The sequence below is a fragment of the Vanellus vanellus genome, assembly GCF_965231255.1.
Source record: "Vanellus vanellus genome assembly, chromosome: 12".
Lineage (NCBI taxonomy): Eukaryota > Metazoa > Chordata > Aves > Charadriiformes > Charadriidae > Vanellus > Vanellus vanellus.
This window is the reverse complement of record NC_138917.1, coordinates 1,436,107-1,452,687: the sequence shown is the minus strand read 5'-3', so window position 1 is coordinate 1,452,687 and position 16,581 is coordinate 1,436,107. Positions and strand designations below refer to the sequence as shown.

The 16,581-nt window shown below is 45.3% G+C and overlaps 1 protein-coding gene across 1 annotated transcript in view; it reads left to right on the top strand.

The window, feature by feature from the left end:
* WTIP (WT1 interacting protein) overlaps positions 1 to 15,901 on the top strand; it is a gene marked incomplete at its 5' end in the record, with an annotated part of 79,873 nt that extends 63,972 nt beyond the window's left edge. Inside the window, 5 exons of the mRNA XM_082489502.1 lie at positions 5,938 to 6,000; positions 9,464 to 9,594; positions 10,678 to 10,729; positions 12,601 to 12,669; positions 15,411 to 15,901. Of these exons, the coding sequence (XP_082345628.1) occupies positions 5,938 to 6,000; positions 9,464 to 9,594; positions 10,678 to 10,729; positions 12,601 to 12,669; positions 15,411 to 15,563 (468 nt within the window). The 3' untranslated portion in view covers positions 15,564 to 15,901. The remainder of the gene's footprint in view (positions 1 to 5,937; positions 6,001 to 9,463; positions 9,595 to 10,677; positions 10,730 to 12,600; positions 12,670 to 15,410) is intronic.
* Between the last annotated feature and the right edge of the window lie 680 nt (positions 15,902 to 16,581).

The following is a 16,581-nucleotide window of genomic DNA, read 5'->3' as shown; positions in this document are numbered from 1 at the left end:
TTTTTCTGAGATGTGTCACTATGAAGTAGCTTTTGCAACTATCCCATGCTTTACATTTGCTGGTGGAATGTTTTGAAGAGCGCGTTACAAAGTCCAGTTGGTTTCATGCCAGATAGTCACTCCCCTATTTCCTCTTGAGGTGGTGATCCAAAAAGTCACATTATCCCATTTTTCTTACTATTACATTGAAAAGTAAATTACAATAACTGAAGCACACTTGAAAGAACTAGAGCTCGTTCTAATTATGTGTAACTCCTGCCAAACACTTGTAAGCAGACAGCATTAATTTTTTTTCTATGGGAGAGTTAGAAAAAAAAAAAACATGTGAGAAAGTGGTGTGGTTCCACTTCTGTAGTAAACGTTGGTGTTAGTTGCTGTTATGTTTTGAATTGAAATCTTTCAACAACTGTTTTGAATAAAATCCAGATTATTTTTTTTTTTCCAGGAAGATATGTTCTAATGTAGACAGTTTCTTTTGCAGTGTACAGAATAGATAGTAGCAGTGACAATAAATAACCCACAGCGAAAGTACAGTGCTGTGCAATATGAAGTGCTGTACAACGTGAATCCAGTCAATAGATTTTGGGTTGTGTGCTACAATGCAGAGTTAAAGTTGTTGCTTCAGGCTTTTTTCTTGATCCTCATCACTGCAGAGCTTCCACAGGAGTTTGTTTAAGGAAGGTCTAGGTAAGAAAATCATTATTGGCTCTTAATTAATCAGAGAGAAAGTAGCTTTGGCGAGTGCTCGCATGCGGGGCTCCGTGGGCTCTCTGGGATGTAAATGGCTATTCCCTTCTGGGCGGCAGTAGCGCCTGACTGCTGAGGCAGCTACCGCCTGCATTCCTCATTTTTGGCAGAGTTTTGTGCATGGCCAGACCAACTGTTGCCTCTGTGCGGAACCTGAAGTCCCTCCTTGCCCTGCCCGCGTCCTTCAAACGTAACAAAGTGGAAACGCAGAAGCACAAAGATAAGCTGCTGTAGCGTTTCCTCGCTGGCCTCGAGACAGGGTGAAGCAATAGGAGATATGAAAGGTTTCAGCGACACGAAGAGTATAGTTCTGGACTATTTTCCTTTAGTCTAATCTCTGCCACCTGCCATGAGGCTCCCGTATCTTTGAGCCTGAGAAGGCCCCATTTTGTTCCGTTCAGTTTAATCGCTGCATTTAAATATGTGTGTAAAAAAAAAAAAAAAAAAAAAAAAAAAAAAAAAAACAAACAACAAACCACCACCACCAAAACCCCATCTGCATGAAACCAAATTTGATATTCTCTCCCTCTCTTAACGTGATCCCATGAATTTCTTGCATTGTTGTGTCTCATGTACTAAGGGTCCCACGCAGAGAGCAAACAATAAAGCAGTGAGAAGACAGATGCTCTGCTAATGGGAAACCAAGGAGAAGGGAGTCTGTGAGGGATTACAGGCAGCCTGGGGTTGGAATACATTATTAGCATAGCACCCAATTCAGAAATTAGTTTTCAGAATTAAATGCCTGTGGCATTTTGGCAAAAACTCCTGATCATCCCTCTCAAAAGCCCTTAAAGCATAAAAGAGTAGGAATCTCGAGTCTGGGCTGAGCAATCACATCGGGTGACTTTGCAGCGCTGTAGCAGTGAATTGTAGTTTTTATGGCTTCATACCATTACCAGGGCAGCAACTGCCACACCTACTGAAATGTAACCCACTCGATCTGCTCGTGCAGACCTTTAGCAGGTTTTGAACATCCTCATCAAAGAAGAAAATGTGCCTGAATGAGATTCCAGGGTCTGTTTCCAGGAGGAAGGTTTTGTTTTGTTGAGTGCGTAACAGCAGGGAAGTGCGTCGCCCTCTCCTTGGGCACAGTTAGGCATGCGACGGAGAAGCAGCGACATGTCTTTTCAAGATCTGACGTTGCCTAAGGTAGAAACTTCGGGTCCTGAAGCCTTTTTCAGGCATGCTATTTTCTGAATGGTTTTGCTTTTGAAAATCATGATGAGAACATCAAACTTTAAAAGACCCTGGGTGGACAACTGAGATCGGTTACAGGACTGGGGGCAGACAGGAGAAATGGTTTCTCATAGTACTTGGTGGGATTATCCTCCATGCATAATTGTTCATTATATGCTCAAAATTCATTGTTAATTTCTTTTGGATATATTGCACATTAGACAGAAGAGTTATAAACCCCAAGATTATCACAGGAGGACACTAACAGCCCTGAATATTCAGGACAGAAGGGGACTTGTTTTCCTCTTACATTGAAACAAAGACTCTTGGACAGAATCATTAGAGATTTTTTTTTTGCCCGTTTGATAATCAAAGTATAGCAGACAGCAAACAAAAGAAAAGTTCAGCCAGCCAAGTCTTCTACTTTATTTTTACTCTTCTATTCTAACATAATTAACATATTTCTCAAGGTTTATTTAGTTTCCCAGAGTCTTATTTTATATAAGTATCATTGGGGAGCTTGATGACAAAGTCTTGATTCATGCACAAAAGGTGAGATTTTGTTGTCCTGGGAGAGAAGTCAAGGACAAGGTAAATATGGGAGAAAACAGTTGGGACCAAACTAAGAAATCGGGGAAAAAGAATATACCGTCTCTTCAACACACGTTTGTTTTCTTTGCATCCTGGTAACTAACATCTTATTTCTAAGTCACAGAAGCGAGAGTAAAGGGTAATGCTTCATCTTCAGCTTTGAATTTCAGAGCTGTTCTTTCTATAACAACTTCTTTCTATGTTTTTATATATGCTTAATGAGCATCGATAATGAATATTTGGGAAGGTTCAAAATTATGCTTCTTATTTGTCCTGGGTACAGACTGTCTGTAGACTTCAGAATGTTTCTGTCTAGTTTGAGATTGGTCTCTATTTACATCATCTCACTGGTCTGCCAACAAAATATATATTTTTTTAAAAAAAAAAACAACCTGGCACATACGAAACCCTTATAGAGTAAGGCTAGACTTGAGCCTAGCACCGCTCACATCCGAACGAAGCTGGATGTATAAAATCCCGTGTGTACAGGAAGCCTTGCTGTGATTTGGCTTCTCCACCAGGGTCTTGCTTCTCAGCCCAGATTACTTCACCGTTTCACCTCAATCTGTTTTTCACGTCCCCAGATTGTGAGGGAGGGCTGGTGTGCACAAAAGCTCTTTTTTCCCCCTCCAACTATGTCAGTAATAAAAGAGGCTACAAGTCCGTAGAGCGTAACCTCCTCTTCCCTTGCAGCTACCTAGGTCACAGGCTCTGGGGGACCAGTGCTGCTTCCACCCAGCCACACTGGGAACCCACCGTCCGGAGGCTCCTGGGTGTGCTGGGAGATGATAGAGGCCATTCTGCCTTGTCTGCAGTCTGGAGCAAGTCCCAGCTTCTCTCTCGTTGCACACGCAAGATTTGTGAAGGTTAATAATAATCAGGTGCTTCAAAGAGAGAGGTTGCCAATTTTAACTAGTATTTTAAGACTTTGTTTGTAAGGTCTGCTTTTAAACTTGAAAACTTAGCACAACAGCCCTGTTTGAACTCTCCGCGTTAGGATCAAGCGCTGCAGCGCAGAGGTTGACAGGTGAGCTACAAAAATGTCGAGAAAATAATTTATTGTTTACCTTTAAACAGCAGTGTCCACGGTACTGCCATCGTGTAGGAAACACGCTGCTGGGAGCCGAGGCTGTTCATCTTTTTCAGTCCAAATAGATCGAAAGCACAAGCAGAGCTGAATCCAAACCCCTGATCTCACTGAATCAGGTCTCCAGTTTGTCTGGGATCAATACTGTGATCAGAAAAGAGAAGAGTGTAATGGTAAAGGACAGCTCCCTGAGCCCATGAAGTATTTTATCGCTGCCACTATTAGACCCACTGCCATTTGCAAAGTCTTCCTAATTGGGTAATCCAGTTCTGGATGTGTTTGACAAATAACAATTCTCTTGTTAAAAACAAACCATGGTTTTAATTTAATAGGGTTAGTCACATAAAGAGTGATTTTGTGTCAGCAAAACCTTTTTTTCTGACGTACAGTGTAATTTATGACATTCTAGTTGGCAATAAATGACATTAATCTGACCACTATGCCATTCTGTTCCTGGGGCATAATGTTCCCTCTTAATCAATAGCTGGGGAAATGCTCCTTTTGCATTCCTTATCAAATGACAGCCAGATGGTACTGGTGAATTCATTCCAGCAGGATTTTAGAATTAGCTGGGTTTGTACCATTGTTAATCCTCTGCTGTCTGGGCCACAAGGACCTACCCACCTGTTTCCAGTAACCCTCGACTTCGCAACCTTAGGAAGTAGTCTAGCCAGATGGTTACTCAGATGCAGCACAGCCAAGAAGCATCCCAAGCAGTGTCCCAAGCAGTGAGGCCTTTTTTCTGCATCAGGAAGAAGAAAAATAAACCAAAAAACCCCGCATGTTACAGAAATAGCCAGCTAGGACTGCCCGCCGCTGGTCTCTTTTGATGAAGTTTCAAAGTTTCTTAAGATTGTGTGAGCTGTGTTCCTTAAGGCGTAGTGAATTTGGAGCTGTGACAGCTGCTGTACCGTCACTTACTGACTTTCTGGGCCCATCAGAGTGTCTGCGAGACCTTTTCCTTCGTAGTCGCTTTGTCGCATAGCAACAATAATTTTGTCTCTAACCTGTTGATCTGAAACAACGTGTAATCCCCTCACACCAATAAAAAGGGAAACCTATGGCAGCTCTAGGCTGGGGACCACTGGCTTCTGAAGTGAGGGGACAGTTAACCCCCACTAAACCAAGGGGGGAATGGAGGAAGCCGTACGCTCTGTTGGGCCGAGCTCTGAGGATGCCTTACGTGCCGGAGGCAGTTACCCTGTGCTTGGGGAGAAGCGTCCAGCTGACGCTCATCCTCTCCCTTCCCTGTCTTTTATCTTGTGCAACTAAAGTACATTTCAGGTGAGCTTTGCTACAACCTTAATCGCTGAAATAAGCATCTCTGCAATAGCGTGGAAATGACCGGGCACCCCTTCTCCCTGGCAGGAGGGAGTGCGGACACAGCGCTTCACTTATGTGGGACTGCAGCGGGTGAGGGTAAAGTTCAGCCACTGCAAATACCAGTTTCAAAATTCCATGGCTGGAGTTCTTGCCTGTAGGGTGGTTGTTTGGTAGGTCAGTCGTCTGGCCTGATAACCTTGATTTTTTTTTTTTTTTTTTTTTTTGTATACCTCTAAACACAGGGCTAAAGACAGACTTTGGCATCTGAAACAGGATCTGCTTTGGGGACGCGAGTACAAAGTTAAGGTCAAAGTCTCTCAGGAGGGAGCGCAGAGCTGTGGTACCGAGTGGGCAAAGTATCTCCCCGCTGCCGTGCCCGCGGCACCAAGCCAGGGGGGCTCTGCCGCCAGGCCTGCGCGGTGCCCACGGCCGGCTGCAGCGCGGGGTGGCCACTGGGCTTTGTGTCAAATCTCGGGGGTTCCTCACCGCTGCCCACGCTCTGCGGGGAGCCCGAGCCCCTCCAAATGCACTTCTAGATTCTTCCCTGGGTAAAAAGCTTGGGGTGCACGAGGCAGCTAAATCCTCCTTGGGCCCGTCTTCGTTTCCCAGCCGGCATATAGCACTGAGTGAAATGTAGGTCCAAAATCCAATTGGGAGGTGAGTCTGATGTTCTTTACTTCCCCAACAACCACCACCGAAAGAGTGAATTAAAGCTAATTCCAGCACACCAAATGTAAACTCGCCAAGTAGGCTTCAAAAGTAAAAATCAAAATAATATTGTGACATTGGAAATCTTGGTGAAAACCTTGCAGCAGATGGTGAAGCCGAGTTGGTGGCTCTGGAGGCTGCAAGAGCAGAGCAAAGGCTTCTGAGTCACTGTCTCCCAAACCTATTGTCTCGTTTGCTGTCATATACGGCACAGGCTGGAAAATAGCGCAGCGTTCACTTCAAAGGTATTTCTGCAGCTAGAGGAGTGGCTACTAATAATCCTTTCTTTTCTGTCATTTGAACAGTATTCAGGTTTTCAGCAAACAGCGGACAAGTGCTTTGTTTGTGGACACCTTATAATGGAAATGGTAAGAGACCTAAATCCCTAACCGCGGGGCAGCTTTGCTTTTCACCGACTTTTGGTAGTGCACTGTGAGAGATTGGGCTTTTTCCCTCATCAGACTATCATTGTGTCTTCACTGCTGTTAAGGTAATTTTTGAAACTAAGGCAGTAAATAAACAAAAATATCTCCATGCTCTATATTACTATTAAGCACAGTAAGCTGGGCTTCTTTTCTACCTGAGATCATGGGAGGCTGTTGTTCTGCTACATGCCAGTTTAAAAAAAAAAAAGACAAATAGAATTTTAATACTAAAGGGGGAAAATACAGCACAGCTTTGTATGAGAACATGGTAAAGGAAAACAGGCTGTGCCCAGTAAGCCAGTAGAATAGCAAGAGTTCTATCAAGTGGATGGAATTTGGGCTAGAGAGGAGAGGGACGTTATCAATAGTCCTGAGGTTTGTTGCCCTCTGTAACTTGCACTATTTACCTTCTGCCACTTGCTCCACATCAGTTAAAATGCATTATTGCCACTGGGATTTGTTGGGAGCCAGCAGTCAGAGTTACTTTTATAATAAAAAAAGCAAAGGGCTGTGGGTTGGACCAGGTACTGCTGGCATCATTTCAGTGAGTGAAAGTAGGAAGAGTTTATAGTCTCATCTTCCTATGCAGAAATTCCCAAACAAAATGAAGTGGCTTTGCACATTGAAGAAGTGCAGATCATGTAGTATATCTGTTTTCCTCTTGCTTTAAAATGTCTATGAACATCAGTGTGCCTACCAGAAGTAGCTACTGCGTTGCAAACAGGGAGTTTCAGTAGGAGCTGGAACCGAGATTTCACTAATGAGGATTCTGGCTCATATCCTGGCACCACTGGTTGGACAAGGATATTGTTCGTTTTAGCCCAAGAGCAAATTTCTAGAGTTGTGTCATGCTGGGAGGGGGAGGGGTATCCTGACTTGCACGCTTTGAGCTGCCCCTTAATTGCAGAATCCCAGGCAAGAGTCCATAACATCTCGTTGGTGGAGCTCAGTGGCTGGAAGCTTGGCAGGTGCTTGTCTGCCTCTCTCCCATCAGCAAGCGTGCTCTGACAAAAGGAAACAGCTCTGGGACCTCCAGGAATTAAGCGGTCTTATTTGGCTAATTCCTTGGTGTGCTTCCCTGGGAGCACACATACGACAAACGTGCTGGTGCAGTGGTGGGGCCGTGGACGGCCAAGGAGCAGAGTGCGGCAGCCCCACCGGCCTGGGCGCGACTGAAGCTGTTGAGGTGGGAAGCGCAGCTGAGCGGAGAGCTGGTCCCCGCGGAGGACTGGCCCCACAACCCCGCCAGGCTGATGGCGCATCTTATGGAGCTGCCGAGAGCAACACGCGCACAGAGATGAGGTGTTTCTAGCGAGGAACAGGCTGGCAGACTGAACGGAGAGCTATAGGCCTTCATCAGAGGGGAAGAAAAGCTTAAATTAAATCTACTTTATGCGTTTTTCCTGTGCGCCATTTCTTATTCCCTGTTGATTTGATCTTTATTCATGGAATCATCTACAGGGCTGTGAGAGCTCGGCCTGTGGAGTACTTTCATCTCCAGCTTATTAGCAGCTCCAACATGAGCACTCCTGCTAGCAGATACTTTTTGAAATTACCTTCCAAAGGTATTTCTTACACCTGCTGAAATGTATGCAATTGGTGCTATAACCTGTTGTGAGCTGCCTGAAGATGACACCATGTCTCGCTCTTCCCAGAGGCTTGTTCATGGGCTTGGAGCATCCTCTTTGATGTCCCAGTGCCACAGTGGGCGTTACGCACAAGGACACCGGGAGGGATGGGATCTGTTCTGTAGTAGTGTAGCTGAGACGGCATCGTGCCTTTCCTTGAAACCTTTAAAACACAGTAGGGAAGGTCAGCATGGGAAAAGCCTGAGCAGGTGGATGGATCTGTATCCAAACATACCATGTTTGTATCAGTGGCACAGAGTCTAGTTGGAGGCCTGTAACCAGTGGTGTCCCCCAGGGGTCAATACTTGGTCCAATTTTGTTTAATATATTCATTAATGACCTGGATGAGGGGACAGAGTGTATCCTCAGCAAGTTCGCTGATGATACCAAACCGGGTGGGGTGGCTGACACCCCAGAGGGCCGTGCTGCCATCCAGCGTGACCCGGACAGGCTGGAGAGCTGGGCAGAGAAGAACCTCATGAGGTTCAACAAAAGCAAGTGCAAGGTCCTGCACCTGGGGAGGAAGAATGCTAGGCACCAGTATAGGTTAGGGGCAGACCTGCTGGGAAGTAGTTCTGAGGAGAAGGATCTGGGGGTCGTGGTAGACAGTAAATTGTCCATGGCCCAGCAATGTGCCTTTGTTGCCAAAAAGGCCAATGGAATCCTGGGCTGCATAGGGAAGAGTGTGGCCAGTAGGTCAAGGGAGGTCATTCTCCCCCTCTACTCTGCACTGGTGAGGCCACAACTGGAGTACTGTGTCCAGTTTTGGGCTCCCCAGTTCAAGAGGGACAGGGAACTGCTGGAGCGAGTCCAGTGAAGAGCAACTAAGATGATGAAGGGCTTGGAGCATCTCCCTCATGAGGAAAGGCTGAGAGAGCTGGGACTCTTTAGCCTGGAGAAGAGAAGGCTGAGGGGAGACCTTATTATGGTGTACAAGTACCTAAAGGGTGGGTTGAAGGAGGATGGAGCCAGGCTCTTTTCAGTGGTTCCCAGTGACAGGACGAGGGGTAATGGGCACAAGTTAGAACATAGGAAGTTCCCTTCAAGTACACGGAAACAGTTCTTTACGGTGAGGGTGACAGAGCACTGGCCCAGGCTGCCCAGGGAGGGGGGGAGTCCCCTTCCCTGGAGATTTTCAAGCCCCGCCTGGATGCAGTCCTGAGTGATGTGCTCTGGGCAATCCTGCTTTGGCAGGGGAGTGGGGCTGGGTGATCTCTAGAGGTCCCTTCCAGCTCTGAAAATTCCTTGATTCCGTGATAAAGATGGAATTTTAACCGATGGCCCCCTATGACTGATAACCAGTCAGTAGCTGTGGTGGATTAGGACCCTGAATTAATACAGGGACAGCTGTTTATTTGCTTGGTTTGCTATTTTACTTTTTGAGTAATGACTGGTTTGGATTCTGTCTGTCACAGCCTGTTAAGTTTTGTGAATTAACTCTGTATCCCAGTGACTTGTATTTGGCTGCAACACGTTTTCCAAGCAGTGCTCTCTGAAGCCGTTTTTAATTTCTGTTGGCAGTCCTGGCCCTGCCGAGCTGAGCCTGATGGGCGTTACCCTGATTTTCACAGTTCTCGCTCTTTATTGGGAGCCTACTGAAACCCACTGAAATAAGCAAGTTGATTGTTTTAAAAGGCCCCTCGCTGACAGAGCTGCAGAGTGGTAATTTCATCCTGAAGTGCTTTTCTCACTGTCCTTATTAAGAATCAGACACAGCAGTATATGGGGGGGATCTCTTGTAATTACGCATCCGCTTATTTTGCTGTGTGCCTCTTAAGATCTTACAGGCCCTTGGAAAGTCGTACCATCCGGGCTGCTTCCGCTGCGTGGTGTGTAACGAGTGTTTGGATGGAGTCCCCTTCACTGTAGATGTGGAGAACAATATTTACTGTGTCAAAGACTACCATACGTAAGTACTCAAATCCATTGCATACTTGGAAAAATTATAGTAGTTAAATTATTGGTATAGCTATAAGCCTTTGTAGTAGATTAAAAGGGTCATTCCTATTTGCTTAGATGTCCCTCAAGTGCTGCTGTCACATATAGTATTTTAAAGTTATAGTAAAGGTCACTTCATGGGGCCAGCGTGGCATACAGTGAGGCTGAAAATCAGGTTGTGTCAGAGGAAGTACTTCTCTGGTGGCGGTTTCTCTGCTTCCTTCAGGACTTTCAGTACTGATTGGATCGGGCTGATTCTGCAAGCGGTGGTAGGTTCTGCTGGCTGTTTCTAAGAGTCAAAGTTCTGGTAGTGTGTGACACTGGCGAGCGTGAGTTAGGTTATCCTAGACTGGACGGTAGACGTGTAATTAGCAGCTGGTGTTAGAATGATTTTAGCCTCACCTGACAAAAAGTTTTGTGGTTTAAGCGATTGCTTTTGGACTCCTTTCTGCTCCCGCTCAAAGGCAATGTGAATGCTCTTAGCTCCAGTCAACCAGTAACTCAGCTTATGCGGCAAGAGTAAATCACTCTGAACTCAGCCCTATTGGTACCGAGTCGACTCGGTAGGACAGAGTGAATGTTGGCCCTGGGATTGTCATAAAATGCAGCTGTGGACAATAAGATCACTTGATCTATTTGTTTTAGTGGATCCTAGCCACAATCAGCCTCTCTCCTATTTAGCATGTCACCATGTCTTCCTGACATCAGACGGTGACAGTTCCCCAGGTCAGGAGCTGCTTTGCAGTCAAAGCAGCGAGTCTCTGGAAGAATTTGAATGGCTTTATGAGTAAAAGAAGGTAAGAGAAAGGGCATATTTGGGAAGAGGGCTGGATTCGCTATCCCTAGAGGTCAGGAAGACCTAGGCAGGAAAGCTGGGGTAGATGAACCTCTTCCAAATCTTCTTTTCCTTGAATATCATCAAACGTTTAGAGGTGTTTCAAATCCTGTGGATCTACATTTTGCTAAAAACAAGGCACGGTTAGAATAACTCTCTTCATTATACTTTTTGAAGAAGCTTTAAATATGATTTGAACACTTTCTTCTTGCATCCTAGGGTTTTTGCACCAAAATGCGCTTCCTGTAACCAGCCGATCCTACCAGCACAGGTACTTGTTAACATGCACTGACTGTTTAGAGAAAACGGCTGTTGGCATATGAACACTTTCTAAAAACACATCAGATGCTTTTCCTCCCTCTCCCAGAATCTATACTATGTCAGATACTAAATTAAATACAGTTCAGCAGTAATGTCACTCCCAAACATTCCCAGAGGTTGTAATAGTCATCCTACTTATGCAGCATAGCACTTTGTATCTTTAGGGTGCTTTCCAGGTCTTAATTATGCTGTTATAAATCACATTTAATTGAAAACCCTGACTGGGGCTCCAAGAACAACCCAAGCAGTAAAGCCCTGTTTATTTTTAGAATCTCCCATTAGCTCAAGTGGCAATTTTCCTTGTCTGCTACGTTTGCATTTCTGACGTGGATCTGTTAAGATGCCCGAACTTGAAAAGACATCTGAGGGTTACCCTGACCCTGTGAAAAGGCCACACAGTCTGTCTTCCTGGGCTGGCGATGTAATGAAAGTGCTTAAAGGGGTGGAAAAGGCAGCAGAAAAGTTGGCTAAAAGGGCAGCTAGGTGAATCGCCTGCCTGCAACCTCAGCCTAGCCTGACAGTATAGTTAGCGTGGTAAGATTTCTGCATTAAGACGTCCCTTTTCTGCCTGCCCGCAGCGGTGCTCCCTCACGCTCTGGTGGGTGCAGGACCCTCCGAAATCCCATTGCTGAGGTCATTGACCAGCTCATTTGTAAGCAGGGGCCTCAGCGCCTCCCTCCTTCTCCTCTTGCCACGTTTACAGAGCCAGAGCTTGCATGCTATAAGCTGCTGTGCCCCAGTAAAGGCTGTGGGTAGAGCCTCTCAGCTCAGTGCCCACCTCCACCACTCTGCACGTTGCTCTCTAGTTGTCATTATTACTTCTGTTTAATGGCCAGGGCACACGTCATTAAAAACCTTATAAAGGCTGAGCCAGAACTGCTTGTCCTGGTGATGAGACGTGAGGAGAAGACCCCTATGTAAATTTCACTGGATTTGTGTCTTACAAAATTACTTAAGAAAGAAAGAAAGAAAAGAAAAAAAGCAAAGCAGTCCTGCTGACTCATGTGATGGCTAGCAGGATAGACTCCACGTTCTCTCCCAGGGAGGTTTCTTAGGTTAGCTCCAGTCTCACAGTGCAGGTACTAACTTGCCCACAGCTTCTCTCAGACATAGGCTACGTCATATCTGATGCTCTAACCACACCTGGAACTGGAAACAATGCAAGGCAACGAATTTAACGAGCTCTCTCTTCAGAGTGGATCAGGGAAAGAGTGTGTGAGGTTACAAGAAGGGTATGGGCTGCTCTGCAGGGCCTGGGGCTCAGCCAGGAATTACACAACTCCACTGCATCCACCCTCACGCTGAAGTCTTGGCCTGTGCACATAATTACCTGCCGGACTGGTATGTAAATCCCAATGGGGTACATACAGTGACATGTGCATGTGCAAAATAGCTATGCAGGAGATGGTTTGAGGGGAATACAAGTCCTAGAAAACTCGGGCCAGGATGTCTACAAGGAAAAGTTACCCAATCAGCAGGTCAGATTTTTTGACTGGTAATTTGTTCAGATCCTGGGTGCCCTTGGAAGATTATTTGATTGCAAGACTAATTTGTCCCTTGAGGATGAAGTTTTGTCTATCCTTCCCAAATGACCTCTGCAGCTTAGATAGGTCAGACACCCACGCTGCTGCTATACAGCAAAACCAGCGGCGCAGCACTGCGCACCAGGGGACAAGACCCTGAGCAGTCACAGAGCTCTGCGGAGGACAAGGGCATCCCCCAGGGAAACAGCTCTCTGAAGCGATAGGTTGGGCACTGAAAGAAGATTGAGAAAACACCGCTTACGAGCTCACTCTTACCTTCTCTCTGCTTCCCCAACAGGGCTCCGAGGAGACCATTCGGGTGGTGTCAATGGACAAAGACTACCACGTGGAGTGCTATCACTGCGAGGTAGGCATCAGGCGCCTCTGCCGGCCCGTCCCACGACGAGGCTTCACTAATAACTACCAGCCGCTCGGTGGGTGCCCGACTCGCACCCCGGGGTGCGCTTGCTGGCTCTTGCATGCCTGGCCGGGTAGGGCTCTGCCCCACGGCTCCTGGAGGGAGGCAAAGGGGTGAGTGCTGCCTGGGCTGCGGGTGGTACTGCCATCTCCAGTACCAAATCCAGGGTTTTTTCGCCAGTATATTAACTTCAAAAGCCGGGTTTGGTTGTTTGGGTTGAATTTTCTCAGTACTTTCAGATGGGGAGAAAACGGAGAGTAGGTGCCGGTTCTCTTTTTCCTGATGTCTGGGTACAGTGTGTGTGGCTCAGATCTGAGGACACTTGAATTCACATTGCCTGTGCAGGGAATGATCCTCCCTCCCACATTTGGAAGGCTTTTCTAGGGGATCTGTGTTTTTTCCATGCAGAATGAATAGTGATTCGGTACTAGAAGAGAGGCAGGGATACCACTGACGTTCTGTCACTTTTTTGGGAGTAGTTTCTTTTTGTGCAGGACATTTAAACGTTTATTGGGGCAGATGAAATTGTGGGATTAGTGCTCTTGCTTCAGAGAGGAGAGCCGAGTTCAGTCCTAGCTCTGCATCCGGGAGCATGAGGAGGGAAACAAACTCTTTAATTAGGGATCAACCCAAAACTTCCCTTTTGCTGTAGATTTGGTGCTGTGATAGAACATGCCAATATCCACACAGATCCTAACTGTTCTACCCAAGTGTCTTAGCACCAGAGGCAAAAATGCAGCAGTACTACCTTCTGCGCATTCTTGCACAAAAAGATTTTACAAAGAGACTTGTGATTGAGGAGGAAAATAACAAAATTCAGGGCATCTTGAAATGTATACGAACCTAAACATAAGGAAGACCCCATCCACTTCAGCTGTCTCCTCCCAACAGAGATACCTGATACTCCATTCTTTCCTATTAATTTTTAAAGAGAAATTGGCGCAGGAAATCGCAGCATTTTGGAGAGCTGTACTTCCCTCCTCCTTCTTCCCCCATCTACTGCTTTGTGCAGGCTTCACCTAAGATGACAGCTCCCTCCCCTTCTCTCTCAGGCTATTGACTTTATATTAGAATGTCCCAATGGGGGTTTATTTTCAGTTCTGTTTCATTATTCATTTCCCCATTCTCCTTCCAGTTTGAGGCAAATCAGGCTGCCTCCACATCTGCCCCGAATGCCAGAGTGCATTTATGTAGAGAAATCGGGGGGTTAGCCATGTGTTAATAGGGTAGATTACCACCTAATGGTCTCGGATCTGGCTCTCAGACTGTACACGCTGGGTCACTGCTGTCTCCAAATACTGCTGGAAAAACTGGTGCCAGTATTTTGAGGTATTCACATGGAGACTTCTGTAAGGGCTGTGACGACTTACGCAGCCACTGCTGAAATGCTGCTAATGTCATCATCACCTGGTGGCCATGCAGAGTCAGTAGCGAGTTTGGAAACTTTGCTGCTTTTCTGTATCATCTCTTTCTTGTGCAATGACTTCATTTCTACTGAGCAGTTCAAGCCAGTTTACAGATCAGTAGACCCCCGTTCTAAAACTGAAATCCACTGAGAAAGCAGAAGAGGAATACAAGTTTGGAGAGGGAAAAAGGTATGAACAGTTGGCACATCTGTAGGGTATCTGAAATTGTTAAATTCTAATGAGGAAATTAGTTTTAAATCTTCCATAAAAGACTATAAAGTTTTTACGTAACATACAGTAACACACAGAAAACTACCTTGGCAGAAGCTTTGATTAAAGCCTCCCTAAACTAACAGTTTTAAAGCTTACTTTTTTCATTTTCTTATTTCAGCATTGTAAAATTTGAGTATTTTGACTTGAGCTATGAAATCATACTTTGAGTCCAATTAAAAACTTTGCATCAGTTTTCAATACTAAAATGACCTATGTGCCCAACTTGTTCAGGGTTTTTTTTTTCCTTTCTATTAAGTGCACAGATACATACTCAGAATCTCTGGTTTGTCAGCACTGCTCAGTAACAGTTTTTAAGTATTTAACATACTTGAAACGTCAAAACCAAGCACAAAACTGCCACGACTTTCAAATGTCCTCAAAATTGCAATGATGACAACTGAAACCCAGGATTGTCTCTATTGCAGCGTACATAGTAGTCAGCAGGCAGGATCATTGTTCGCTGTTTTTCTTTTTATCTCTGCTGTTGTTCACCCGTGTTGTCCCGTAGTTATGTGCCGGGCCCAGAGGTACTAACATATTTCCACTAAAGATGGACCATTGGCCTTGAAGTCTTTAACCTTTTGTAATTCCAAATTGGACAAAGCGTAGCCCCGCTTCAGAAGTAATGTCTCATTGCCCCCTCTTCCCCACTCCTCCCGTTCTCTACTCAGGCTCCCCCATTTCTTGCCTGCTGCCTTCTTGCAGAGTTAGCTCCTTCTCTGTCCTAACCTCTTCCCGGTTGTCTGTCATTTATGAGAGGAAGAAGAGACCAGAATGGGAAGCAACGGGGAAAAAAAATGCTGGGTACTACTATAGACTGTCCTGTTCAATTTCAGTGACGTCTTTTTGCTTAACATGAGATGGTGAGGGTCCACCTCCCAAAAACTCTTGAGGTTGCTGGCTTTGGAGGCACGGGAGGGAGCTCTCAGGGTTATGCAGGATGGACGCAGATTGTTGTGAGGTGACCTACCTGAATCGCTCACTAACCTGGGATCTGTATGTTTCCTCTAGGATTGCGGCTTGCAGCTCAATGATGAGGAAGGCCATCGTTGTTACCCGTTAGAGGGCCACTTGCTCTGCCACGGCTGTCATATCAGGCGCCTTAATATTAAACTGCCATCACATCCACCTCCGAGCTATCCAATGCATGTCACAGAACTCTGAGAGACATTTCCATTACCAATAAGCCGTTTGAAAGAGAAGACAAAAATCGAAAAATTACTTTCCTGTTCCTTTAAAGATGAGATTCCAGTAATAACCATCTAAACCAGCTATTTATTTTTTAAATCAGAGGTGAGGGGTCCTTTTCTGATCTTGTACATATGCATTCTTTTATCTAGACATTTTCACTGAGACACCGTCTACTTGAATAAATAATTCACCACTAAACTGTAACTGTAAATGGCAGCATTTCTAAAAACAATGGTACAAAGGGCTGTTCTGCACTCCCTGCTCACTTCAGTGGAGATTTCACCTAAGTAAGGAGTGTAGAATTACTTTCCAAAACTTAGCACCTTATCATATTGCAGCAAGCATGATAAGATAAATGCTAGCATTTTAGCTAGTTTTCTTGAATTCTGGTCTTAGAGAATACAGTCACACGTTTTTTAAAACCTAGATTCCCAGAAGGAGTGAATAGGAAGCAAACAAGTGTTTTTAGCAATGACAGTTTTCAGCATGGGTTAATAATGGCATTCTGTGAAGCAGCGTCAGGGCAGCTTTCCAGCCTACAAGGTTCCAGAGCTATCCAAAGACTATTTAGCTTGTTAAAGGAGTATGGCAAGCACCTCATATAAAAACCACATTACAGAGGAATATATCTAAAAGATTGGCACGTGCAGGGTCATAACAGTTGGAGAAAGTAGCAGACCCCCGTAATTGCTTGCCGTGTGCAAATGTAGCCATGGTTTCAAAATGCGTTCATATCAACTCGATGATTTGGCACTTAGTAAAGAATTCATCTTTTAAACCTGTTTTTTGTTTAATAGGGTTAGCAGCCCCTTTCTATGCAAAGGTACACTTGTCTTTATACCACTTGTTTTACACAAGACTTCATTTGTTACCAACTGCTTTATGATTGTGTGTTGATACACTATTAAAAAAAGAGGGGGACAGTGGGTTTTGTACTAACTTTTCAGCTTTGTGTTCTTTTCTAGATGTACTTTTGAACTGATTACAGTGA